This window comes from Crocodylus porosus, unplaced genomic scaffold (genome assembly GCF_001723895.1).
Source record: "Crocodylus porosus isolate Cpor-Errol unplaced genomic scaffold, CroPor_comp1, whole genome shotgun sequence".
Classification (NCBI taxonomy): domain Eukaryota; kingdom Metazoa; phylum Chordata; order Crocodylia; family Crocodylidae; genus Crocodylus; species Crocodylus porosus.
Window position 1 is genome coordinate 66849261 of NW_017728909.1, and position 27124 is coordinate 66876384.

The window sequence follows — 27124 nt, forward strand, 5'->3', positions numbered from 1 at the left end:
TGATGCACGCTGCCTTCTGCACCCCCCTTCCGTGCAATCCCACCCCGCTGCCGCCCTGACGCGGGATAAAGCGTTCCTGAGGCTATTGGAGCTGAGGGGAGCACTGACTACAGCCCCGTGCGTAGGGCACTTGGGAAGGAGGAGCCCTGCTACAAGGCGGGTCTGACCGTGGGTCTGGGGCAGAAGCCGGACCCCGCCCACCAGCCACTTGCTCCAAGCTGCAGCTACCAGACCACGGAAGCCGCCCTGCCCCCAGCGGAGCTGCTTTGAGCCTGTGACGCATACGCACTGCAACCACCCCGGCACCTCAGTTGCGCATGCGCAGACCTCCTCCCCCGCAGGGGCCGGGAGTTCAGTGCCTCGGTCACGTGATGGCAACAGCCGGGCCGGCGGGAGCGTCCGTGGCAGCGCCAGCAGAGCAGACTTCCGGTTCCGGCGCCGCAGCAGGGCCCGGCCGCGCTTAGGTCGCGGAGAGGCGGCGGCCGGGCCGGCGCCATGGGGCAGGCGCTGCGCTGGCTGCTGGCCGGGGTGGTCCTGGGCGCGCTGGGCGCGGAGCCCCGGGCCGAGCAGCAGCAGCCCCGCTCGCCGTCCCTCACCGCCGCCCCTGGCGGGGCCACGCCGAGCGGCGGCGGCAGTAGCAGTAGCAGCAGCGGTAGCGGCAGCGGCCTGCCCGCCGTGTCGGCGCCGGCCCCGCAGACCCCGCCCATGACCCAGCGCGCCCTGTCCGTGCTCGTGCTGGCCAGCGCCGCTCTCATTGTCTACTTCGTCATCCGGACCGTGCGGTGAGCGCCGTGCCGGGCACCCCCTCTCCTCACCCCCTTTTCCCGTGGGGATGCTGCTCGCGCCCTCCCCCCCAGCCCGCGGTCCACAGCCCAGCACCTGCCCTCGTGGACGGTGCTCGCTGAGCTTCCAGCCCCACCAAGTTGCGACGATGGGGACCTGGGCAGAAAGGCTGGCAAGGTGTCCTGTCTAAGCTGCTGTTGGACACATGGCCTGTGCAAAATGGGAGCCAGGGTATGGCTTCTGAGTTAGAGCTTCCTGCACCTTAAGGTCACCTCTACACAAGCAGAACTGAGGCTGTAGCGACAGCACGTCAGAGCAGGCTCGATTAATGGCCTCGGTCACACCATGGCCAGTTCAGGGAGTCTGCTGGAGCATGGTAATTACCGCGATGCAGCAAGCTCCCGCATTATGTGTATTAGCATCCCTGCGCTGAAAACCGTTGGCAGGGGTGCTTCAACTAAAGCTTGTTTAAGCTCCCCTGCTGCCGTTTTTTATCGCAGGAATACTGGTGTGCGTGATGTTCTGGGCACTTTAATTAGAGCGCTGTAATTAAAGCCCCCCCCCCCCCCACACACACACACACACACTCCCAGAGCACATGTATAAATGCGTAAGTACTGGAGGCTGTAAGTGAAAGAAGTACAGTGGAGGGAAAAAACCCTGGTCGTAGCCAGTTCATTCTTCCTGTCTGCTGCTGTGTGACACAGGCCTGTTTGACACATAGGGTTAACACAGGCCTGATGCCTATGGTGTAACAGTTATCCTCCATCATGGGCGATTGGTGCCTCCTGAGTCGGGGGGACACTTGCTCCTCAGTGGCCAGTCAGCAACCAGAAGTGCCAGCTGCGCTTCTGGCACCCCTACTCCCCAGCTGGCGCTCTCAGGGAGGGCACAAGTGCTCCTGCCTGCCCTCCCTCCCCCCGTCTGTCACCTAAAAAGGGAATGCTGGCTGTCAGGGGCCCCCTCGCTGGATGTCAAGGGGTGCACCAGTGCTCTCAGGAGGTGCACATGCACCGCTTTGCACCCCCTACACATCGTCATTGGCTTCTGCCCTGTTATAGTTTCATAGTTGGTAGGGTCAGAAGGGACATAAGTAGATCAGCAAGTCCGACCCCCTGTCATGGGCAGGAAAGAATGCTGGGGTCAAACGACCCAGCTAGGTGATTATCCTAGGTGAAGACCCCCAGGGTAGGATATTGGGGCAGGGAGAACTACTGATTATACATCAGTTAATTTGGGAGGAGATCTAAAGAGAAAACAGGAGCAGGAGTGAGGTCGTAGGCTGAAAACAAGTGCCCCAAGGGGGGACACTGAGCAGAGTATGCTGGGCTGTGTGGCACAAGCCTGTTTGACACACAGGGCCTTTAGCCCACAGAGAAAGTTAGTGAAGTTTATAGGATAAAAACCAGTCTGTCGAGGGGGGATGCCAAGCAGAGCGTACTAGACTGTGAGAGACAGGCCTGTTTGCCACTTTGAGGGGTTGTGGGCCAGTGCCCATGTAAAACTAAAAGCCATCCTCAGAAAGGGAGGCTACCAGGCAAGTGGCAACTGATTTACGGGGACAAATGATAAGTAGTGTACTGAAGAGGGGCACTGAGTAGAGCACACTGGGCTGTCACAGAGGCAACTGGGCAAGACAGGTCTATGGTTTGACCCAGTAAATGAACAGTTGGGTTCAGCCCAGAGGTCCTTGTTTGGCAGTTGCAATGTTAGTATAACAAACATTTCTGCTGATCCCCAAAGGTTAAGACTAGATTTCGAGTATGTTTGCAGTGCTGCCGAAAGAATTCCCTTGCTGGCTTGTTTTTAGTATAGCACCATGATTTTGCTGACTCTTAACCAGGACTGCTTTTTCCCCCACTATATCAAACATTTGCGTTTTAAGTTTTAATACTTTTCATTGTTATTTCTAAAGCTTTTCATGGTTTAATCCTGCCCTTCTTTATGCCAGTGATTCTACTCATTGTTGCACTGCTGTCAATTTTTCTTTTTTCTTATTTTCCTTCGTGCTTTCTCCCACATTACTGCAAAAGCTCCTCCCTTTAAAGTCACCACTACATTATCCTCCTTTTGATTTCTGTACAAAAGTCAGTCATCGTTTGCCTGCAAAATGCTGAATGGTAGATAAGTGGCTGTAGTAGAGAGATGGCTACTGGGTACACTAGCCATAACTATCTCTGAATTTCTTTTACTTTTCCTCTTCTTTCTATTGCCCTGTTTCCTCTGTTCTGTAACCTGTTCAGGTTAGAGCCCTTTTTTTGTGTGTATGCTTGAAGTATCTGGTAAACTGAGGTTTACCTAGAAACTATTCTACAAATAATGATTTGTAGGAGGAAAAAAAACAGCATCTCCCAAACTTCAGGCAGACACGAGACATGCATCACAACTTTTCTTGGTCAACTAGCTATTATCTGAGCTCCTATCTCAGGTATTTGATAAAGTGAAGATGTTCAGTGTAGGTGGTTATTTTTTACTTAACTTTGATGCTGCAGCCTGAATAGTATCCCTTTGTCCTTACTGCTTGCTGTTGTGGTTTATTGATACAGTGGTATTCTGTGATATTATGCACAGAATACTGAGCCAATGAGAAATTTCTTCCTACTACTCTTTGGAGAGAGAGGACTGTATCAAGTTAACATGCATCTTTTGAATCATGCTGGTATGAATCTTTTCTGTGCCAGGGATCAAAAGAATGGACGTTAGTGAGCATGTTTCTTTTCTTTATTTTCTTTTTAAGATCAGAAAACCAGTAAACTGATAGGTTACTACTTATAGCAACACTTACTTTTTCTATATTTAACATTCAGCATGTCAGTGACACTAAAATGAGCTCACCAGTTTTCATGCGAGTTGGCATACTCCGTGTGTGTTTTTGTATATAGATGCATTTCAGTGCAATTCTTTTTAATGTTTCCAAAAGATGGATTTTAGGTAGGTGATCAAATGTAGTTTGTACTTTAGGATTGCTATGAAAAAATCAATCTTCTTTTCACCAGCCAGTGTAAAATATTCAGCACATACCCAATGGCTCTAAACATTTGTTTGTTTGTTTGTTTTTTGGTTCAGATATACAAGCTTTAAAAATAACTTGTCATTCCTCTAATGGCACATTAGCAACTATATTGCATTATATAACAGCTCTACTTAGTAGGAATATTATTATCTTTCCAATATAAATTCTAGAACATTGAAGTACATGAGGTCAGGTGCAGATAAAAGCAATTAATCTGGCACAGTTAGTTGTCTGTGCATGTACAGACCTTTTGGAGTTACTGAGGGAGGATGCATGCTTTCATGTGTAAATTATGGCCAAGTTTTTAAATTATAATTTTAGCAGACCCTATCAAATATTAATTTGACACTTCATTGCCCCCCTCATTCTTCCCCCCCCGCCAACCAGTGAAACTTGTGTTTAAGATCATAACAAATTCAACATATAGGGCTCATGCTCCACATCTAGCTTGCAAAGGTGGGGAGTCCAGCTGCAGGCCTTTTGGCTTGGCTGCCAGAGCTCTTGCAGTGTAGCATTAATTCCTGCTGGCTCCACAACTCAGGGAGTTAACATCACTCTCCTGCCTCATTCCTCCTTATCTGCCACTGAAATCAGGGTTTCTATTTGCCCTGGTGACAAAAAACAGTGGCAAGGGAAAAGAAGAGCAAGCAGCAGCAGGTTAAGTCTCTGGGTTCGGGAATGTGACAGAATAGGAACTTTTAAACCATTCTTATATATTTAAATAATACATCTGCCTTTTGAAACACTTTAAGTGATGGAGGTAGATAACCCTGACATGTTAATGTATCCAACTGAAAAATATATTAATTACACTTACAATATATATTATTATTATTATTATTATATATATTATGTGTTATATATATTTAATTACAATTACAGTAAAATATATTAATTACAATCTTTTGCAGGTGGGAACTAGGTTAAAAACTATAAAACCTGGTCACTCCTCTAGGAGAACACCAGAGGGAAAATGTTATCTCCATGTCCTAACATAAGGCTAAAACAGACATGGTGACATGGTATTTGTACCACCATAAAAATGTTTATGGTGGCACAAAGCCCATGCAAACAGATGTCTTTGGCCATTGTCATGTCACAAATGCCCCAAATTGTGGCCATGACAATAGGTGGTATAAATTTGTGCTGCATTTTTGCAGTGGATGTCTGTTTGCTTTATGGCTGAGATTACTAGGGAACGCATTTCATATTTCTGCACCCCAGGTTAGGAAGCAGTCTGCAAGGACAGTACTCTGCTGTGTGCTTGCAGAAGTATAAATTCCAAGGACAGACTCTCACACGGTGGTGTCTCAGGTCAGGGCTTAACACTCAGGACCGTTTTCCTGCAGGATTGGGCTCTTGAAGCTCTGGGATTAGCTGAGGCCCAGTGGCATAGGAAAGTGGAAGTGTCCTTTTTGCTGATTAATCAGATCAGCTGCATCAGGACACATCTTAGCACAGCTGATGCTACAACAAAAATTATATCTGTTTTTAGCCATAATGCCCTATTTTCTAAGATTAGGGTAGGCAAAACAGTGATAGCCTTAGCCTGTTGTCTCATTTTCTTCTAACTGCTTAATTTTAAGAAACATTCGTTTTATTGCTCCTTGTATATTGTTTCGTATAAGTAAACTTACAAACCAGTATGTTGCATCCTTTTTTGATGGAGTAAGATAATGTTCTTAGAGCAGAGTGATAATGATTTTCCAAGTCAAAACAACAAGAGTAGCCTATAAACTAATTATCAAAGTTGTAAGGAGAATCTGGCTCTTTTGATGACAGATAATAAGTGCACTGTATTGTTTCAGTTTCAAATTTGACCTGATTTATTAGTGATTGTTAGTTTTTGCAAATGAAATAATTTGGTAGTCTGCCCAGTTGTCTGTTTTTGTTTTCTCTAGTGAAAAAGACTGAAAGGCTATGGCGCTAACTACTCTTTCATCCTTAGAGAATCCTTCATTGTGAAGCTTTCACATTATGGGGGTGTACAGACTATTGCTTATAATTAGGGAACTTTTCTATTCATTATAATTTGTTTTGTACCCTCATGATCGAGGACATTTAATTTAAAATGCTGACACTTTTTTTAGTATGTTTGATTTTTATGAATTCAAACAAGGAATTGTAAAGTAGCAGATAATTGCCAAAGAACAGATTTGTTTCCAAGTAAATCCTTCCTGCAAAATATAACACCAAGAGAAAACTGCCCTGATTTTATTTTATTTTTTTACAAATCTATTGTAAGCACATGATATTTTAAATTTCTCCACCGTTTTTGAACAGAACTAGTAGCACTGTTCTAAAAACTTGAAAATTAGAAACTGAAATCTGAGATGTTTCATTTTTCTGGAAAAAATACAATGCTGCATGGTGTGAATAGTAAAAATAGATATAAAACTTCAGTGTTTTGTTACCTAATATATTTAGTTTGAAAACTTTTTTTAAAGAACTCTGAATTTTAAACAGTATAATTTTAAATATCTGTGAACAGATATCTGCAAAGTTATTAAACTGTGAAAATGGCTAATACTTCACTCAAAGTAAGTAAGTGTTATTTGAAAGAATTTAAGAGCCCAGAGCTGTAGATCCTCATTTATATGAGTAATCCTGTTCAACTGAAAAAGATTTCTGGGTTTTTTTTATCAGTATAGCTCACCACATTAAGGCTATATAGGTTTAGTCCAGGGGTGGGAAATTATTTGGGCTGGAGGGCCACTTAGTCAGTTTTGTTGAGCTGCTGGGGGGATGTGGGGGAGGGTGACAATTGATCCTGTCCAACCCTGGCCCATCCACCCTGCATCTGCTGTTGGGAGTGCCAGATGGTGTGTTTGGGGGCCGGATGGGCCACATCTCCGTAAAGACTAGTCTGGGACACCTGCAGGCAGGGCGTGCTCAACTTGGCAGGTAGGATGGAGCTGCAGGCATGCGGGGAGCTGTATCTGGGAGTGGGATGGGTGGTGGGGCTGAGACTGGGATCATGGGGTGGTTACAGTGTAGGTTAAGGGCCCATGGTAGAGCCCAGAAGCTGCTCCCCTGATACCTCTGCAGCAGGCACTGGTTCTGCAGGTAGAGGTATATGGGGAACAGATCACAATTCTGCCCTGGCCCCACACTGTCACAACCTTGTTATACTGACCCCAACCCTGCTTGCCCATCTTGCTTCCAGATACCGCTCCTTGCCTACCTATAGCCCCATCTCCTCTGCCTGGCTGAGCCTTCCCTGCCTATGGGGGTCCCAGAACAGTCTCCACAGGGACCCTGCCTGTCCTCTTGGTCCAGTGACACTGGCATCAGTAGCCAAAAGGAGTCACCTCTGTGGCAGCTTTCAGGAAGTGAAGTCTGGCTGCTGCACTGCCCCCAACCAGCCATGCACCCAGGACCAGCAAGACCAGCCACACATGACATGGCCCAGGCTACTCCCCAATGCCCAGGCCTGGTGGGACCAAGGGACCTGACATGGGTTGGATAGAATCCCATAGTGGGCTGCATCCAGTCCACAGGCCCTATTTTGTTTACCTCTAGCTTATGCCCTAAAGCAGGGGTGTCCAACCTTTTTGAATATGGGGCTGGATCATGAACTTTTTATCACCTAGTGAGCTGGCAGGAGCATGTGCTTGCGCATCCTGTCCAGTCCGCCCGCAGCCTGTGAGCACAGGGGTCAGGGGGTGCTGCCTGACCCCGCTGTGTCCTCCCTGCCACCTGGGCGGCCTTGACGATGCTCCCACACCTGCACACCTGGGCTCAGCAGCCAGGGGGACATATGGGGACTCTATAGGGGGGTGTGGGATGTACCGGGACACCCCTCCGCTCCCTCTCCCCCAAGACAGCCCGAGCCCAAGTGGCGGGGGTCCCTCCCAACCCGGGACCTGTGACTCACCACCCCCAGTGTGGTCTGTGGGCGCGGGGGGATGCGGGGAGGTGGGAGCGACACCGGCTTTCCACCCCGACAGCCACAGCAGCAGCACAGCAGCATCTCCCGCAGGCCTGGCCGCAGCACCGTGACCTGCTCCAGCCCACGCAGCCGGCTAGGAACGGAAACCCTGTAATGTGGGAGGGGGAGGAGCTGGTATGCAAATGAGGGAGGGAGGGGTGGGGCAAGGAAGGGATGCAGTGAAATGAAGGGGGAGGGGAGGAGCCGCACTGTGTCGCAACATCAAGCTGGCACGGTGCGTGTGGGAACCTTGTCCCTTCCCCAGCCCTTCAGCAGCCATTAGGAAGCTGCTGAGGGGCTGGGGGGGGACAAGGGGTTCCTGTCACAGCACCATGCATCACAGAAAATGACTTGGCAGTCCACATGTCGGCCAAGCCTGCCCTAAAGCTCCCCAACTCTGTAAGTGCACATGTGTTTGAGTGTGTGTCTAGTTTTTTAAATTGTGTGTATAAATGTGTCTGGGACTGGGGTCATAGGAATTACTTGCCTGAGTTGTCCTTTATAGCCATAAAAGTCAGTGAAATTGAAGGTGATTACCACTTTGGGCTAAAAAAAGACATTGCATTCCTCCTGGAGAAAGCCTTTTGTCCAGGGATCCTAAAGACAAGCTGATTGTCCCATTTTAAGACCTTGCACAAATGTTCATTTCTAGTGGTGAAAAATTTCCACTGCTGGAAATTATTCTGGAATAGGGAGCAGTACAGACATTCATTCTGCAATTGCTCCTCTCCCCTGTTCATTGCGTATTCCTGAGGCTGGGTGATCCCAGTCTGGGGAAATGAATGGGCTGCTCCAGACCTCCCATTCTTGTGGGGAGATAAGCAGGAGGGCAAAGGCACCTGCCCCCTTCTCACTCCAAGAGCTCACAGTGCTGCTTCATCCTGCATGAAGGAATAATTATGTGTTGTAGGCTGAGAAATAAGAATATCAACATCTGCATCGCAAACCTGTTGCAGTGTTAGTGGAATTTGATCCAAAAAGTTTCGGGGTTTCAGGTATGTCCCTTCTCGTAGTCCTTGGGTTTTTTTAATACTGTAGTTAAAATGGATGAGTGAATTATTTTGGCTGTCCTTTTTATGCATAAGATGCTAGACATCACTACCAACCACAAGCAACCTTCTAAAGACAGTAAAGTATAAATGTAGGTGGCTCATGCCTGAAAAGTCTAGGCCATGCTCCTAAAATATAGTGCATAATACCTCTCTGCTGTGACAGTATGGTTATATGCTCAGCTTACTTTTGCCAACGTCTTGATAAATTGCAGTTAAAAAAAATGTAGTTTACACTGGACTGTCCTTTATAGTAGTGGATAGGTATAACTATTTTCCTCACAAGTGTGTGTGTGTGTGGGGGGGCGGACAGAGGCTCAAGTCCTATAGCACAGCATTTCTCAACCCATATGTCACAAGAACACATGAAAGGGTTGCAGGCAAACTTTAAATAACGATCAACAAACTTAAAAAAAACAAAAACTAAAAGTATGTTGGAGTTGAGTCATGAGAACTTCCACTTCAGTAGTAGTGTCCAGCCACTGTAAATAGGAACAGATATACTCTATGCTTTCTCCAAATGGGTAAACATGAAGAAATGTTGAAATTATACCAACTAATAAAGCTTCTTGTTCAGGTTTCTCCTTTAAGGAGAAAAACATGGGAAACCATGGCTTTTCCCTTGCAGACTGGCAGAATTCTGGTCTACAAGGGGCTTCTTGGGGCCCCTCTGCCCCTCCCTCCCCCGTCCCACATGCTGTGGGTAGCAGCGGGTCGGGAGTGAGGGGCACTGGGTCGGGACTGTCAATCGATGTTTACAAATGGGTCCTGGTAAAGAAGTGGTTCAGAACCACTGCTATAGTATGTCACCTAGCAGAGCTTCTTGTAATAATAAACCCATCTTCTTGTCTTGACTCCAGTCCAGTCCTGTAAATCTGGTCATACTGGTTTCCTGGTCTTCCTTATTTTTTTTATATCTAGCAGGTTGTTGGCCCTGGGTGACAATATTTAGGAGTACCGGTTTTGTAATTGATATCTCTGATTCACTCCCATAACAGAAATCTTTGCTTCAACCCTTCCTTACCTATAAGCTTGTCCTAGGAAATGGCTTCTTGGGCCTTAACAAGCTTGTCTACTTCTTCCAGTATGTTCCTGTGAAAAACTATGGCAGGGTGTAGTGGATCCTTTTCTTAGGGATGAGCAAAGGCAGGTATCAGTGTAATTTTACTTTGGGATTTGACTGTATGTGTCATGGCAAAATAAATGCTTAGATTAAGGAAGAGCCTGATGTTAGCTCCTTAGTAGATCTATAAATCTGGTAAGAAAATGAGGACAGAAGTACTAGCTCCTGCTAGTAACGCTGAAACCCCATTAGTTAAGGTTACTAATCAGAAAATGAAACTACTTTCAACTGTATAATAAAAATGAAGGTCAGGTTGTACCATGTTTGCTAAAAAAATAAAAAAAGATTAAAATTGGACCTGTTTGTTTTTAATTTATGATCACTGGGCCCCTGCTAATGTAAAATAAATTTCTTAGCTCCTCCTTTCTCTGACTTTGAACAGCAGCCAAAGAAATTGTTCAAAATATGCACACAGACTTCCATTGGAAAACCAGTAATGGATAAGCTTTCAATGTTAGACGACTGGTTAAAAAACAAACAAACAAAAAAACCTGCATTTTCTTGTGGACTCCTTATCCTCATTTTAAAGGTAGTAGAAACACTGCGTTTAAAATAGCCTTTCTTGAATTAAAAACAGAAAAGAAAAGGAAATGAAAGTATTGAAAATTATGTGAAAATGTTCGATACATATTTATTTAGCATGCCGAATTAAGAAGCTGAAAACAGCTCTCAGGAAAAAAAATGTGTTTTTAAACATATGAAAGAGTACATCTAATCTGAGAATTATTTGTCGTGTGCCATAACCAATTGGCATTCTGAGTAAAACATGCAAAGTATATTTCAGTATATTTAATTGTACAACATGGCTATAATTTTTGTATGAAATCTCAAGGTATTTGGAGTCCATTTTAAAGGTTTTTTAACAATTCACTTTTGGATTTAAAATGTGGAATTTGAGACCCATTCATAGAACAGATGTGGTTTACTTTCAAGAAATAGCTTTATTTTATGAGAATACTGCTTTTAATTAAGACAAGAACTTTTTTTACTTGTATTGTTTTATGCATAAGGACCTATTTAATTTACTGTAAAATATACATTAGTGAAAAAATTGAATTAGGGGCCCTTGATGCTGTTACAGTATGGTACAAGTTTTGTCACTCTGAGTTACCTTACAGGTCAGTTTAAGCTGTTGTTCTCCCTGGACTGTTACCAAGCTTTTAAATCATTCACTTGCTTGACCTGCAAACATTTCCCAAAAGACACCTTACTGTTTGTCACTAGCCTTTCTGGAGAGCTATTGATCAAACTCTGTTAAGAATTAAACTTGTCAGGAAGCATGTGGTGATCTATCAGCGACTCTAATCTATAGTGATCTAATCACTTTACACCGAGTCCTCTTAATACACCGTTTTTAGAATTGTCCGAAAACAATAGTTTTAAATTGACATCTAATGATGTAGGGAGGATTAGAATTTTTTAGTTGGATTTATAATGATGAAAAACATCATTTCCAAAAGAATCGTATTGTAACAGTACTGTTTATCAACTAGAGCTTGCTTTCATACAAGCCAGTTACCAACTTACCCTGAAGTTCGGGGCTGGGGAGGAGGGCTTAGAGAAGAAATCTCTGTTCTTGAAGTTTTGTATTAATTTGTAAAGAAATTAAGCCAACACTATTGAATTTGAAATTTTTATTGCCTGTTTGTTTTTTTTGCCCATGTGCAAATAATATAGTGACAGGCAAGACAGCATAAAATGTAGTCATATTAGAATAGTGATGTAGGTAAATCTGCTTTCCTCTTGCTCTTTACAGATATGAATAACTGCGCAATGTACAGGGCAGAATATTAGAATACTTATAATGCTTCTTTTAGGCTGAAAAAGATTAAATGAAATAACATTTACTTGCATTGAACTTAAACATTTTAAATGATTAACTATGATTGCATGAAGATTCATGGCATGTGTGCAAAACTTCAGGCTGTTTACACAGTTTAAATAAACCTACGTGGAAAAATTATAACTTAGATTATAGCAGTACTACAATTTATTTCCCTTTAAAATGAGAGGATTACCCACAATGTTGTAGAGCAGGTCTTCATTAACAAGACTAGTCAAGCATGTCTAGCCCCAACCTAACAGCACATTTCTCAAAAAAAAAGTATGTATGCAGGGGAGAAGGAAAAATCACCTTATTTTGAGACTTTTTCTTTTTCCAGATATCTTTCTTAGAGTTTCCATCTATGCTTGATGAAATAAGTATATTTGATTTTAACCTAAGCTATTTATCTAAATTGATTGTCAGGAGCTGTCTAGTCCTGGGGGATTTACTGGATAAAATTAATTGTCAAACCATATTGTGAATGAGAAAACTGAACATTTAATCAGTAATTTGAGTGAATCATATTTCACGCAACTGACTTCACGTAAAAATGTTTGAGAGTAAAATGAAAGCAGTATGGGAGATAGATAGATATGGATCTTAAGAGAAGCTGCATGGAACTGGCAGTCTAAAAACACGCAGGACTAGTGAAACTTGAGCAACATTGAGAGGCTCTGAAAAATTACCAGACTTTAGTGGTGCTAAAGTTAACAGCATGTTTCTCCAAAAATATATATTCATGAAGGAGAGAAGGAGAAAATGCCCTTATTTTGAGACTTTTTAAAATCATGGAAGAAGAAATACAATTCTTAAATGGTAATTATCCTCTGAAACCAGATAAGTTAACTGTCAAACTAGGGAAGGCTAGCTCACAAAGCTGGCAAGTGTTGGCAAGCTTTGAACTTGCAATTGTGTACACATGAATAGTGTCCCTTAGATTGGTGTTCAGAGTTAAAGAATTCTTCCTTTGGATCATAAGGTCGTTTTTGTGACCTGATAAAAGCTTCTGAAAGGGCTGAAAGTTTTATCTGAGGACTTCTTGGATCCATTTTCCTCAGAATCCCTGATAACTTTCTTCCCCCATCCCTTCCCTCAACATGCTAAAACCCATGTAAGAGTCCTTAGAAAGCTATCACTTGTCAGTTGTTTCCTGCTATGCCATGTATGTATTGTGGATTTAAAAATAAATAAATAAATCTCTGTTTCAGTGAATGTTCCCTTTTTAAATTAAACAACAAGGAAACTAGGATCTCACATGATCTGTGTTCCTTTTTTATATACTTAATATTATATCCCCACTTACTGAGCTCCTTTCTGAATTTAATAGTCTCAACATTTTTGTTACGTATCAGTCTTTACATGTCTCTTCATTTTTTGTCACCAGTAGTTGGACCCATTCTACTTCTATTATCCCCTTTTAAGGTTGGATGAACCAGAGTACACCACTGACTTGTATAGTTTTAGTATCCTTTATTATCCCATTCTTAGTTCTGTCAACTTGTTCATTTTGTCATTAACTAGCCACAGTCATATCTGTGGGTGACATCTGATCCCGTGAAGTCAATGGGAATCTTGCCTTTTGATCTGCACTTGTAATGAAATTTTACTTTGATATATTTTCTCCAAGTCTTCAGTCACAGCTAACTTGAAACCCAATGAGATGTACTATTTTTTTTCTTTTTAATATGTGTTACTAACATGCGTTAAACTAGTACTGACCATTCACTGCCATTTAGCTAGGTCCTTCTGTTTTATGTCTTCACTAGTCACAAATTTGTCCACCATTTCCTGTTCACTCCCTTCTACCTCAATAACTCACATCTTGTTGTTACTTTATTGAAAGTGGATTGCTTATCCCTACTTTGTTTTGTTTTATTCCATTGTTAATATATGTCAGTTCGTACCCAATGAGTACTCTATAATAGACTTTTTTGTGAAACTGTCAGATATCATTTGTATGTTCAGAGTGCCTTGCTGCTGCCTTCTTTTATCTACTACACTTTATTGATTGCTTAAAGAATTCTAGTAGACCAGGTTTTAAGATTTTGAAAAGGGAGCAGTCTGTGTACTTGGCCCTAATACGGATTGGGACTGTAAGTGCTATTGCAGTAACAATACTGATAGTTTTGAGGAAGTTTTCTTTCGCTACTTGATCACATGTTCATCTTGGCATTCTAAAACTCTTTACTTGACACTTTACCATGTATAGGTCCTTTCATAACTGGCATTTAGTCCTCGTTATGGAAGAATGCAACCGCAAAGTTAAATGCACAATATAGTCAAACAGTAATATTGTAAAAATGTCTATTATGAATCCAGTGTATGATAGGAGCACCATGCTTTAAAGCTCTTAATCTTCCAAGGTTGAGTATTGGGTATATGAGTGACTATAGATGATTGGTTCCACAAAGTTGAATGGAACCTACTTCAAGTGAGTGAGGAAAGGGTGCTAACAACTTGTAGGGTGACGGGCATACCTCTTGATTCTTCGAAAGGAAACCACTGAATTATTTTTCCCATGTATTCCATTTCCCCATTAATCCTTCTCTTCATGCTGTGCAACTACCTGCTCTTCTTCCTATGTACAAGATGCTCACTCTACACCAGGGGTGTCCAACCTTTTTGAATGTGGGGTCAGATATGAACTTTTTATTACCCAGTGGGCCAGCGAGCCATATTCAGAGACCTCACAGGAAGTAGTATCACATCAAGAAGTGATGTCACGTGACCTTTGACACCAATGAAGTTGCAGGAAGTGACAATGAAATAAGTCTGGAAATATGGTTTAAAATCCAAAATAAAAACAATATAAAAGAAGAATAAAACAATACCAAACACTTGACTAAAATAAACACTTTCACTTCTACTTGCTTCTCAATGAAAGAAACATAATGCAAGTCGACAGATCAAATGTGGAAAAGATATCAGCCAGAGTGGAAACTAATCAAAGCAACAAAATATGGGCATTTTTGAGAATAATCTTCAAGAAGATTTACTTTTATTGAATTAATAACTTGTTAGTAACATATCTTTAACAAGTAGTAACAAGTTGAACCCCAATCTTGCACAAAGAGAAACAGAAGCAAACCCAATCCAAATACTGGACAGTATTTTTACAGTCTGGTGCCATACCCGGGTTGACATGGTGCTGCAGAAGCAGCTTGGCTACAACTGGATTGACTTGGTGCTGGAGAAGCCACGGGGCCAGGCCGGGCTTGACCTGGGGCCTGCCTGGCCTGCCGGTGCCATGCCCGGGTTGCCATGGTGTTGCAGGACCCGCCTGAGCAGAACCGGGTCGGCACTGGCTAGGAAAAGCAGCATGCAGTTGAAGCCGGCTTCCCATGTGCTTCTGGGGATGGGAGGAGGCTGGCCAGGTCTGTACTGGCCAGCAAAAGTGGCGGTGGAGCCGTGTGCCGCTCAGTGCAGGCTCATCCCATCCTGAGCACCACACGGCTCCTCCACCGCTTCTGCTGGCTGGTGCAGACCCTGCTGGCCTCCTCCCATCCCCAGCAGCATGTGAGAAGCGGCCACCTTGGGGCCTCACGCGCAGGTGGTGGGGCCCGGAGAGCTGCAGTGCCCAGGGGGAGACTGGCCAGGGGAGCAGTCACCACCTTGCTGTGGGGCAGGGCAGGGCAGCGGGGCTGGCTTGAAGCGGGCAGGTGAGGAGGCAGGCATGGGCCAGCAGTGCCAGCGGCCTCTGCTTGACCTCCCACGCAGGGCCACTCTGGCAGCGCAGGGCACAGGCACGGGCTCGTGTCGGGGTGGGGAGGTGGGGGCAGGAGCACAGGCACTCCGGGACGTGCATCCTCCTTGACAGCGACTGGCGTGTCCCGGGCCCGTGAGCGGAGCTGCTCCTCCGCCACCCGGCGGCAAAGTTCTCCCATGAAGGCTCCATCCTGTGCCTGCCCCGAGCCCGTGGCATTGGCTGAGGCCACCTGGGTGGGCACTGGCTTCTCGGGACGGACAGGCGGGGCTGCTCAGCAGCCGCAGCCAGTGCCGCCCCTGGCCGGGGAGGGGTCCGGCCCTGCAAGGGACCCGGCCAGGCCATGCCGTGCTGACACGATGCGTGCGGGAACCTTGTCCCTTCCCCGCCCTTCAGCAGTCATTAGGAAGCTGCTGAGGGGTGGGAACGAAAGTAAACCGTGTTTGCCTTCGTTTCCCATCGCAGCACCATGGGCCACAGAAAATGCCTCAGTGGGCCCCATTGCAGTCCGCGCGCCGTATGTTGGATGCCTTGAGTGAAGGGGCTGAATATGATTGACAGAGAGACAAAAATAGCAAGCCAACAGGTATATTGGTATCAGTCCAGAAAAGTAGAAAGTTAACTCCTACTAATTTATTGGATGTGATATTTGAGCAGGGGCCCTCATAGCTAGTCTCATCTCTGCTGCCTTACTCTTGCAAACTTTGATAGCACAACTAATTTAGTTATGCATAATATTTTGGTTTGTTATGATAACCATTAATTTCATAAATTCCTAAAAAAGGGGAACCTGCAATGACAGTAGTGGCATCACTTGAATTCCTGGGTACATAATAGCCCTGAGAAGGGAGAGGAATGTTTGTCAGGATCCCTTACTTCCTTATAGTCTGTCTCTGGGGGGGAAAAAAAAAAAAGAGAGGGAGAGAATTCTAAATTCTCTCTACTGGCATTTAGCATAATGCGTTTCATGGGTTTTTTTGGTTGTTTTTCACCAAAAAATAAATGCCATTGTTGTTATGCAGGGAATAAAGCTGTACAACAGACATGGTTCTCCTTGTTTTGCATTGCATGCAGTTTATTAGGCCCTTTTGTATCGGATAATCCTGTATTTAGATCTGCTTATCAGTATAGAAGTGTACAGCTTGTGATTTTTGTATGTTCATAGCTAGATTTTCCATGTTGTCGCTATAGATCCAAGATTTTTCAAAGCTTACTTAACATCGTGCCTATATTTGCACGTGTGAAATATATGATGACCATAATTCAGTGGAGATGGGTATTTGTACATAGTTAGAGAGAGAAATAGCATTTCATGCTTTTACCATTACTAAAATACCTAAGCACAGAACCATGGGTGACAGAGCAATCTATAGCCCTCTGCTTCTAAAAACTTGATGTTCAGAGGAATGTCTTTGATATTTTAATGTTACTTCATTGGGATGAAAGTCCCACATCACCTCAAACAGATGGAGAAGTGTAGGTTATTGAAAACTACTATAGGGTGGATAGACAACTGGTTCAATAGCTGCAAGCAAAGGGTAATTATAAATGGATCCATGTCAGAGTGGGACGAGGTTCCAGGTGGTGTCCCCACAAGAGTCTGTCCTAGGCCTAGTGCTTTTCAATGGGTTTTTTTAACAATTTGGAGGCTGGAATAGACAGATTTTTAGTATAACTGTAGATGACACAAAAATGGGAAGAATTTCCAACACAATGAAGGATAGGTGTGCAATCCAGAAACATCTTGATGGACTGAAAAACTGGGCTGGAATTAACAGGATGAAGTTCAGTGCTGACAAATGAACAGTGTTACATCTCAGGAAGAATAGGCAAAACCACAAATACATAATGGCTGGATGTCACCACTAGGAAAAAGGAGTCTTGGTGGATCACAGACTTGATATGAGTGCAAAATGACACAGATGTACAAAGGCAAATATGATTTTTGCACTGCATCAATAGAAGCAATAGGTATAAGATGGAGGAGGTGATAGTCCCTTTTTATTTGGCACTGGTTAGGCTATATCTAAAGTATTGTGTACAATTTTGGGCTCTGTATTTTAAAATGGACACGGAGAACCTAGAGAGGGTTCAAGCCATAAAAGCAGAAGTTGAAGGCCATGTTCAGTTTGTGGCAAAGGGGATTAAGGAGGGATGTGATAGCAATCTTCAAATACCCGAAGGGTTGCCATAAAGAAAAGGGAAAAACTTTTATCTGTTGCTGCAGAGAGCAGAACATGGACCTATAGTTTGAATTTGAAGTAAAATGGACTTAGATCAGGAAACATTTCTTCATTGTTAGAAAAATGAGGCAGTGGAATAGGCTGCCTAGCGAAGTTGTAGACTCCATAATTGGAGGTGTTCAAGAGGTTGGATAAGGATTGGTCAGAGATGATGGTCTAGGAATAGCTATGATAGGTATATCCCATGCTTCTGGGCTTTGTTGGTTGCTACATGGGGCCAGCAAGAATTTTTTTTTTTTGCCATCCTCATAAGCATTGTGTGTTGGCTGCAGCTATGGCTGGGCTCTAACTGGGGTGTGCCAGTGCTCCTGCTGGAACTAAAGCCTAGAGATTCATAGCTAGAGGGTCTAACACCTCCACTCAGGGTCAGACAGGTTTTTTCATATAGAGTCAGGAAGGAATTTTATCCCATGGTCAGTTTGGTATAACCTGGGAGGTTTTGCCTTCCTCTACAGTGGGAAACGTGTCTCTCTTCTTTGGGTTTTTGGTCATATTTTCAATAATCCTTGCAGTAGCAGGACTCTGCCATTGTCTTCGTGCTTTGCCTGTGTCAGGTTAGGGTGCTATGGCTTGGAGCTGTGTGACAGGTTGATTTGTGTAGTTTTAGAAATAGGTTAGAGGTTTTGCATGGGATGGTTTACATAGGGATGACCCTGTCTTTGGCAGGAGGTTGGATTAGTTCAGCTTTTAACAACCCAAAAGTGGGTGACAAGAATATGTGAAAGGATCATGAACAAGCTTTAAAAATGGATCAACAAACTTTGAAAATGAATTCTCTTTTAAAGGATGAAAATGTGGGAATCCTTGGGTTTTCTCTTGCAGACTGACAGAGTTCCAGCCGCTAAGGGGCTCCTTGGAAACCCCTTGCCCCACATGGTGGGGGACTGGGACCTGTGAGCAAGGGGTGGTGGGTTGGGAGTAGGTGGCCAGGGGGCTGTTTTCTACTTAAACTATTTACATGGTTGGGACTGGCCATGGTTCCTGGTACAAAAAGGGTTGAGAACCACTGGATTATATAACCTCCAGTGATTCCTCGCAGGCTTACTTTTCTACGATTCCCTATACACTCAATATTTTAAATAGTTCTGTGTATAGAGAATTTCAGTTTGTTTATATTTTAAGAAACCAAAGCTGTTCCCTTTTAATACAGTATTCCCATAGTTTTCTATATCAGTAATTTAAAGACATTTTATTTTAAAATATTTCAGGCTTAGAAGAAGAAACAGAAAGACTCGAAGATACGGAGTTCTGGACACTAACATAGAAAACATGGAGTTGACACCCTTAGAACAAGATGACGACGATGATGATACAACACTGTTTGATGCCAATCATCCTCGAAGGTTTGTAATAAAATTTTAACATGCTTTAGTTGCAACAGAAGCAAATAGAATGCTGATGGTCAAGCATCAAGCAACTTAATTACAAATTCAGACACATTATGTCGTGCACATATTAATATTCAACTGAAGCTATTAGAATAGGTCAGTAAAATACACTTGAAGGTCACATTTTAAGAAGTATAGTAAGGATTATGTGGTAAATATTACCCTCCTTTCAGTGCTGAAGTTTTTGGGGTGTCCATTGTTCTCATCTTTGCATTTCCTTTCCACCTGCAGTTCCCAATAGCTTTCACTCCCTTCCCTATTTTGTCTGCTAAAATGATTGGCATTTAGTAATTAATAGCGACCCTTTCTTCCATTTTGGAGAAGGCAGTTTGGGGTATATGGAAATTTTGTTTTTGAGTTGTTGTTTGAAGTAATCTGTAGACTTGGGAAAAACATTGTCATATAAAGTGACATCTTCAATTCACATAGAAGCTTTCTGCAGTCATGAGAGCTAAAAAGATAATTTTTCATAAGATTTTTTTGGACCTTTTGAACATCTGTTTGGACTTCACAAAATTGGAACAATGTCTCAGTTGAAACTGGCACACAAAAAGGGCGCCTAGTTTCTGGCAACTTCTCTATTGAAGGAGGAGATGCTACATGGCTGTGAAAATCTCATGACTTGTATTTGGTTGTCTTAAGCTTTGGTGCCTTTACTTATCTATATTTTATTTAGCTTTTCAGATTGAGATCTTTCCCACTAAAGAACCATGTAATTCTGAATTTGCATAAGGTGCTTCTGAAACCTTGGTGAGATAACAAAGGTCAGAATTATGGTTGCCCAGTCAAATTTAGTTTGTCAAAAATTGTAGAACAGTTTAATCCTATCACAGCACACATTTAGGACACACAGAGATTTAGCATCACTGTTACAAAGCTTAAATGTAAAACCTGCTCTCCAAAGTAATAAGCAGGGATCCTGGTTTTCTCCAATTGGAAAAAAAAAATCCCCAATTTTTGGATTAAAAGGAGTAACCCAAAATCCACTTTTTTCTGCGATTAAAATGAAACAACACTAATATAGATGTGTATAGTTTTGTTTCATTTTAATCATGGAAAAAATGGATTTTGGGTTACTTTTTTTAATTCCAAAAATTGGGGATTTTTTTATCAGAGAAAAACCAGGATCCTTGGTGATAAGGTAAATTTAAGCCCCATGTTTGAGCTAATTGCCAGTAGTGACAGACTTTAAAGAGAGTATAAAACATTTTTTCCTGAAGCTCTCCCAAAAGAGAGCATATATTCAAATCAGTGTATACCAAGAAAATTAAAAGTGTTTGGTGTGAAAATAACCATTTGGGGTTTGCATTCTGGGACTTGCTGTCTAGCTATTATTAAGCAAGCATCCTTTTTCCATTGTATTTCAAGCTCCAGATCAGAATACCATCTTCACCTTCTTCCTCTCCCTCCTTCTTGGTGGAGGGGGGGAGAGGGGAGGCAGAAAAGCAGGATGGGGTTTTATGCCTGTATTAACCTACCTCAATTTAAACTCTTCAACATAAAGCTTTCTCTTTTGAATACCATCCAACACAAAGGTCTTTCCTTTATACTTCTTCATTGCTCTATTTAATGTTTAAAAAAGCCATTTTAGTAAATTATTCCCCTAAATGAACCATGATAGCAAAGATGATTATCATTGTGATAGTTACATTTGTGTAACAATTTCGATTCTAATATCTTATTATCTGCCTCCTTTTGACTTAGTTTTATCTTAGAAGTATTTTAAGCTTGCTTGTCCATAAGAACCATTACTGACTGATATCTTAAAGCATTTTAAGAGATGTCCTGAGACCTAACACAAACACACAACATCTTAAAAGTTATTTTGGAAAACCAAGGCTTCTGCATCCTTAATTCTGTCTGTATGCTTTATTAGTAACCAGATTAAATACTGTTTTTCAGGTGTGACTTCTTATAGCATTCATTTCATGTGGAGTGTCCTGTACTATTTATAGAGAAAATGATCTGAATAGTTGGGTAGCTGCAGGTGCCTTAGCTGTTGAATTTCCTTATCAATTTGTATTTAGTTTGTCATATCCAATGGAAAATACTGAATTTTAATATAAAAATTTACATGCAAACAGTGCTGAACATGCTTATAATCATTAAAATAAGGTGAAGTAATAATATTCTCAAAGCAGGCCTTACTTGTCACATTCCTATATTTCCATTATTGCTGTTCTTACTGTTTGCAGCCTCTGTAGTCAAGACATGAAAGTAGCTAAGTCTTTCCCCTCCCTGTGTACCCATCTTGCCCCCCCTGCTTTAAAGACGCAACTGTTTTGACAGTATAGGATCCATTTCTACACTGTTTTTTGGTTTGTTTGTTTTAGCTTTTAGTTTAGTAGGTGAATACTGTGTTAAAAACTCTACTTATGTTTAGAAAACTCGTTAGAGCAGCATTGTTCTTACCAGGCAAGGGTGCAAACACTGCCAAGTAAAGAAGTTGTTACAGTATATTTTGTACTCTTCCCTCTGCCCTCTCCCAGGGTTCATTCCTGTTTCTGTATTAGACATACAGAAGGAAAGGTACAAGGGTTATAATTTAATTAGGCCACAACCTTATTTATTTAACTTGTCTTGGAACTACCAACAGTAACTCATTCCACGCAGGTCAAAATTCTTCTTGAATTGTTTTGCTCCCATCTGGGAAGAGCTGGGGTCTGATGGTCAATTTCCATCTTCCTGGGACCACATTGTCCTCGATCATACTTTCTTAAGAGGCATATATCTTCAGTGCAGAAGCTCCAGTTCCATTTCCCATCTACTTTAGGAGATGCCTTCTCCAAGTCCTCTTTTAATTAGGATTTATTAAGGACCCCAGCCTCTTCCTTGCATGTAACAAGTACCTGGACTCCGTATCTGTTACCAGCTATATTGATACAGCTTGATTAAAGTTCCTTACTAACAAGATTATTGACTTGTGGGTCAAGTTACCTGACCTTCATGGGTTTTACTTGTTCTCTCTCAGTTATGGAAAGCCCTCTGCTAAGAGAAAACAGCTATGGCCATGGTTTGTTTTGAGTCTTCCTACCACCTCTAACTTTAACTTTGCAGCCTTTGCTAGCCACCCAGTCTCACAAGGAGAGGTCCTGCAGCTGCTTGTGATTATGGTGGTCTCCTTTGATGCTGCATCCTACTAGCTCATGGTGGAGAGAGGAAACGCATCTATGTTTCCCCATACATACAGCTCGGCAATGATATCCCCATTAATTCAGGTGGTGCTTTTCAAAATCCCAAGTCCTAGATGGGACCTTTTTTTTTCCCCCCCAGTCCAGAGAATTTCCTGCTTGAGGTTGTAATGGTCCAAGAATATATTCATTATAGTGATAAAATTATTGGCTTTTAGACTGTCATCTGAAAAGTGATAGTTCCAGCATATTTATATTAACTCTCTCTACCTGTCCCTCTTTTTTCTAGTTGAGGTATTTTTTACTTCAGGATTTTTTTTTTTGTTTCTTGTTTTTTGCTTTAACAGTATTTCTCTGACTTCTATTACATGGAAGTAGTCTGCATTTGGTGTTTGTACATATAAAGATAACAACTAAACAGTTTATGGCAGATGGTAATTAATAGTGATAGGTTCTGAGAAGTAATCAAGCATATGAGAACAGATGAGCAAGCTGCAGCGTATTCCAGTACTTTTAGTGGCTGGCCTGATACTAGTATATTTTACCATAGAAGGAGCAGTGGAAAAGGTAAAATAGATCAACTGATACGTTAAAATATAATGTTCATTGTAAGAGATACAGGCCAGAAAAGATGGGATGCCCTTTTTCTGTTTTCATTGTATTCCTTAAATACTGTATTTAAAAATATCAATATTCAATGGTGTACTATAGTATGGTTCTACTTCCAGTTTATTTTTCAGCTCTTCCATAGCATGGGTAAATTATACTTAAGCTATCTAAAGCGTTTTTAAAAATGATGGAAAGCAGGGTATATTTGCATAATTTATAGACTAATTAAATCAGGAATGTATAGCATGAGCTTTTATAAGGAGAGGGCTGGATTCATCAGATGATGTGAAGGGACTATATGAAGCAGAGCTGCTAAATAGAAAGCAGTGATTAAAATACAAAGGGTAGGAAGTGGGGAGGAAAAAAGGAGGAGATGCTGCTGAGAGAGGCAGAGTGGATAGGAGAGAGAAAAAGAAAGCAGTTAGCCCACTGGGGGACATTGGACTTAAAAAGTTAATCCAGGTAATGGGATGAGAATCATACTCTTAGTTGCCGTTTAAAAAACAGTTTGGTTATCCTTGCTGAGAGAACCAAATTCACTGCTGTCCTATCCTGTACTTAAAACCAGTGGTTATTAGCTCAGCAAGATTGTATTTTTATTTTGTATCTGGGAAAAGTACTACTTAGCTATATGTCCACCAAGTTTGCATTTGGAAGAAAAAAGAACAAGTATTCTGAGCTGTACCTTTATCACTTACTGGATTCACAGTATCCAGCATGCTACTTGGTATAATTGTATCCAAAAATATATGACATTTCTTGTTTAGATTCTGCTTCATAGGGAGGATACTGTCATACTTTGTAGAATTCAGTATCTGCATTAAACAGAATCCATACTATGTTAAGCATATCTTATGCTAGCCAGACATTTGCAATCTAACAGTGAGGAGATGGCTTAATGATTTTAGAACTCGGTGCCGTAAGTTTTTTCCACTGTCACGGCATGTATATTGCTTCTGTTTGAAAGAACAAAATGCAGACATGGCTGGTTTGGGGGAAGGGAATATGAATTTTGCTGTTTTAGCTGTGTACAATATTGTTTGGTCCAGCTTCTTTTCTCTTAGTTTATTAAACCTTCTAGAAATTAACACAGAACACTAAATGCATATGTTGTACCCCAATTTCTGCTTCAGTTAGTTACTCCTTCAACTTTGTATTCCGTAGCCAAATCCTACATTTAACACAGTCTCTGCCCAGTTCTGGAGAGTTATTAGGGTCGTTTCAAAGTCTCTACAATTGCTGTTTACACTGACTTTTTTTGCTTTTCTTTTTTTAACATTGCTGTTTCACATTGTAGAAGACCTAACATTATCATTGAAGTTTCTCCAAGTAGCCTGTGTTTAGAGATCAACTTGTCCAGTGGTAACACTGAGTTTTTGTTTTCTAAACCAATTATTTTGTTTGAAGAAATTATTCCACTGCATTATACTTGGTTTGTATGTTCTCCAAATGTAATTAGCATAATATTGCTGTTTTGCCTTTCTAGACTGAGACATAACATTATTTGCTTCCTATCATTTGGTGATCTACAGCAAAGTATCTTTAACATAAATTGTTAATTTGCAACAAATCCTCTTCGTATCCAAGCCATGAAGCCTTCCATGAAATATATCAGTAGGTAAAGCAGATTGCAGTACAGGGTATAGCAAAGCAGCCCAGTTCCCATGGCAGTGGGATGCATAGGTTAAGTAAAAACAGTCAAAAGCCTGAGGCTGAATTGATTCAGTCTTTGCAGGTTAGTCTAAGCTGCAGAGATTAAACTGAGAAACAATTGGGCACACATTTACTTTTGATTCAGGAAATGCAGCCACATGCCTGCCGTGGCTCAGGCCAGAAGCTGGGGCACTCTAGAGCATGCCTCTCTGGCAGGTAACCAGCATGGGCTGTGTTTCGCTTCCTCTTCCTGCTGTCCCTGAGGTCCCTGGGATTTGCAGGCCAGAATCATGCCAGCAGGACTCTGCAGGGTTGCTCATCACTTTCTCTTTCTGCTTCCCTGGTGCCTCTCAGATTTGTAGTCCACAGGTGCAGCCAACAGTAAGTTTATCAGCAGGGCAGCTCTGTACTCATGGGCAGGTGGGTTTGACCCCCCCCCGGCCCCAGACCCCAGCCGGAGTTTACCGGGGGGGGGAGGGAGGGCATGTGCCTCTTCCCTCCCCCCTCCGCCCATCCCTTCCTGCCCTCCCCCCACACACAACCCTTCTTTGCTGGAGCAAACAGCCAGGACAGCCCAGGGCTGGAAAGCATGCTGGGGGATTGTGAGTTAACTTGGAACAGGAAGGGGTCTGGGACAGAAGTTTCATAAACCAGTTTGGCCCAAATCAGTCTGATACTTCATTCAACCAGGATTATCTTAAACCAGTTTCAGCCATTTTGAAACTGGTTTATGTGCACTGAACTTCTGTTCTGTTACAGGCTTAAACCTGTTTCTGATCACTTAAACTGGTTTATGTGTAACTTCTGTCCCTAGCCATTGAGCGACGACTTCCAGCTGCTACTGTGCCACTAGTGTGATGTGTGGCTGCAGCAGCAGCTGATGTTTTTCTGCCCCTTCTTGCCACCATCTCCCACCTCAGGGTGGCTGCCCCAGTGGCAGTAGCCTCACAAGAACAACATCTTTCTTTCTTGTTATTGACAGCAAATGAAGCAATGGCGGGGAGAACACAGCCTCTTGACAGAAGTCTAGTTTAAGCTCAGATCTGCCTTCACTTTTTATTTTTCCACTTTCAAGAAGACAAATGTTGTGCAAGTGGCTGTGTGGGCCTCCTAAAGAGCCTGACAGCTAAAAATCCTGTGTAGTGCGAAACCAAAAGGGACAAACTTGACAACTTGTTAAATCTGAATAGGATTGTACCAAAGACCTAGTCAGTTTCCATTAGCTTTCAATACTGAGAGACATGTTTGTTCTCTTTTCAAAATGTACCTTTGGAACTTAATCAGTGCCATGGCTAGAGCCTGGAGATTCCTTGAGCAGCAAAAAAAAAATCCTCTTGGGTATCGCCCTCCATATGGACTGTGACAGTTGTTTCATAATTTTTATCTTTGCATTCTAGTTTGTGCTTCATTACTTACTGTTTTATGTGGTGCTGTTGCTGAAATCCATGCACTTGTGCTTAATTAAGAAACTTGCAGCATGCTCTCATGTATTTAAATCAACAAAGATCTGTATGTGGAACTGACTTGCCCCCAGCTCCCAGCATCCTAGCAAAGAGGCCTTTAGCAAATCTACATTATTATACAGTCGACTCATAGGAAGAAAAACTGCTTGAATTTCCAAATAAGCAGCCTTTGTTTTGGATTTACCTACTTTAGGGAATAATCACTTAGCTTAACCATTCCAGACAGAAAAGCTTGAATTAAATTATTAATATTGGCCATTTCAAAAATGAGTTTTGTAGTCTTTAGAATGACAGATGTTACAAGCAATGTGGGCAAAGTTACCAGTGTTGCATTTACATATTTATGCAGCTGTACACTCTGGTATCCATTAATGTTAGTAAGTGGGCAATTGCATCTTGCTGCAGGAAGATGCTTCTGCTGCAGAAGATTCTGAGATTGGTTTTTTTAAGCTGAGATGGAACGTGGTGTTTATGTGCACCAGGCTTGTTCTGGACCTGAAAGAGAATGCCCTGCTTTGATAATATTAGTTGTGAAAAATGGCCTTCTCAAAGCAGTAGTAATGCTTATAGGGTTGTTTTTTTTTTTAAATAAAATATGACTTCTCCATGGCACAGCAGTCATTGTAATGCAATATACCAAACTAGTGACAGTATAGAAAATGACAATATCAATTGCTAAATGTGTGTAATTCAGAAGTCAGCTGAGTGGGATGCTTATAGATGCATTGGTGATAGCACAATATCCAAAGCTGGATTTTAAAAAAAAAGCCTCCCCAAACTCTCATAATTTTCTTGTTTCTAGCACTGCCTCACAATATCCCAAATGAAATCTACTTTCTGTCCATTTTCTCTGTCTTCAGCTTTATTTTATATGCTTATTCTTGTGCAGTTGAAGGAGCCTGACAAATCCCAGTACTTGCTGTCTAATGTTCCCCTGATGCTGTTATTGAGTTCATACACCATGTTTTGAAAAATTCATTTCAGTAATAAGAGAAAGCAGCTTAAGCTAGGTCTATACGGCTGTTACTGCTGTAAGTAGTGTGTGGGATAGATTTGCTTGAATTAACCTTGTTACCAATGCTAGCGATAGGCTTAATATAACCTTGATAAATAGAGACCTCAATGTGGCCTGCAAAACTGCCCTGAGAAGCAGGATTAATGCTCAGGTGACTAACTTGTGCTGAGCTTCACACTGCTGTTACAGTACCTG

The 27124-nt window shown here is 42.3% G+C and overlaps 1 protein-coding gene across 1 annotated transcript in view; it reads left to right on the forward strand.

Moving 5' to 3' along the window:
- The first annotated feature begins 465 nt into the window (after nt 1-465).
- Nucleotides 466-27124, forward strand: part of FAM174A (family with sequence similarity 174 member A) — a 31961-nt gene continuing 5302 nt past the window's right edge. The window contains exons 1-2 of the mRNA XM_019532417.1: nt 466-782; nt 18879-19013. Coding sequence (XP_019387962.1) covers nt 496-782; nt 18879-19013 — 422 coding nt within the window. The 5' untranslated portion in view covers nt 466-495. The remainder of the gene's footprint in view (nt 783-18878; nt 19014-27124) is intronic.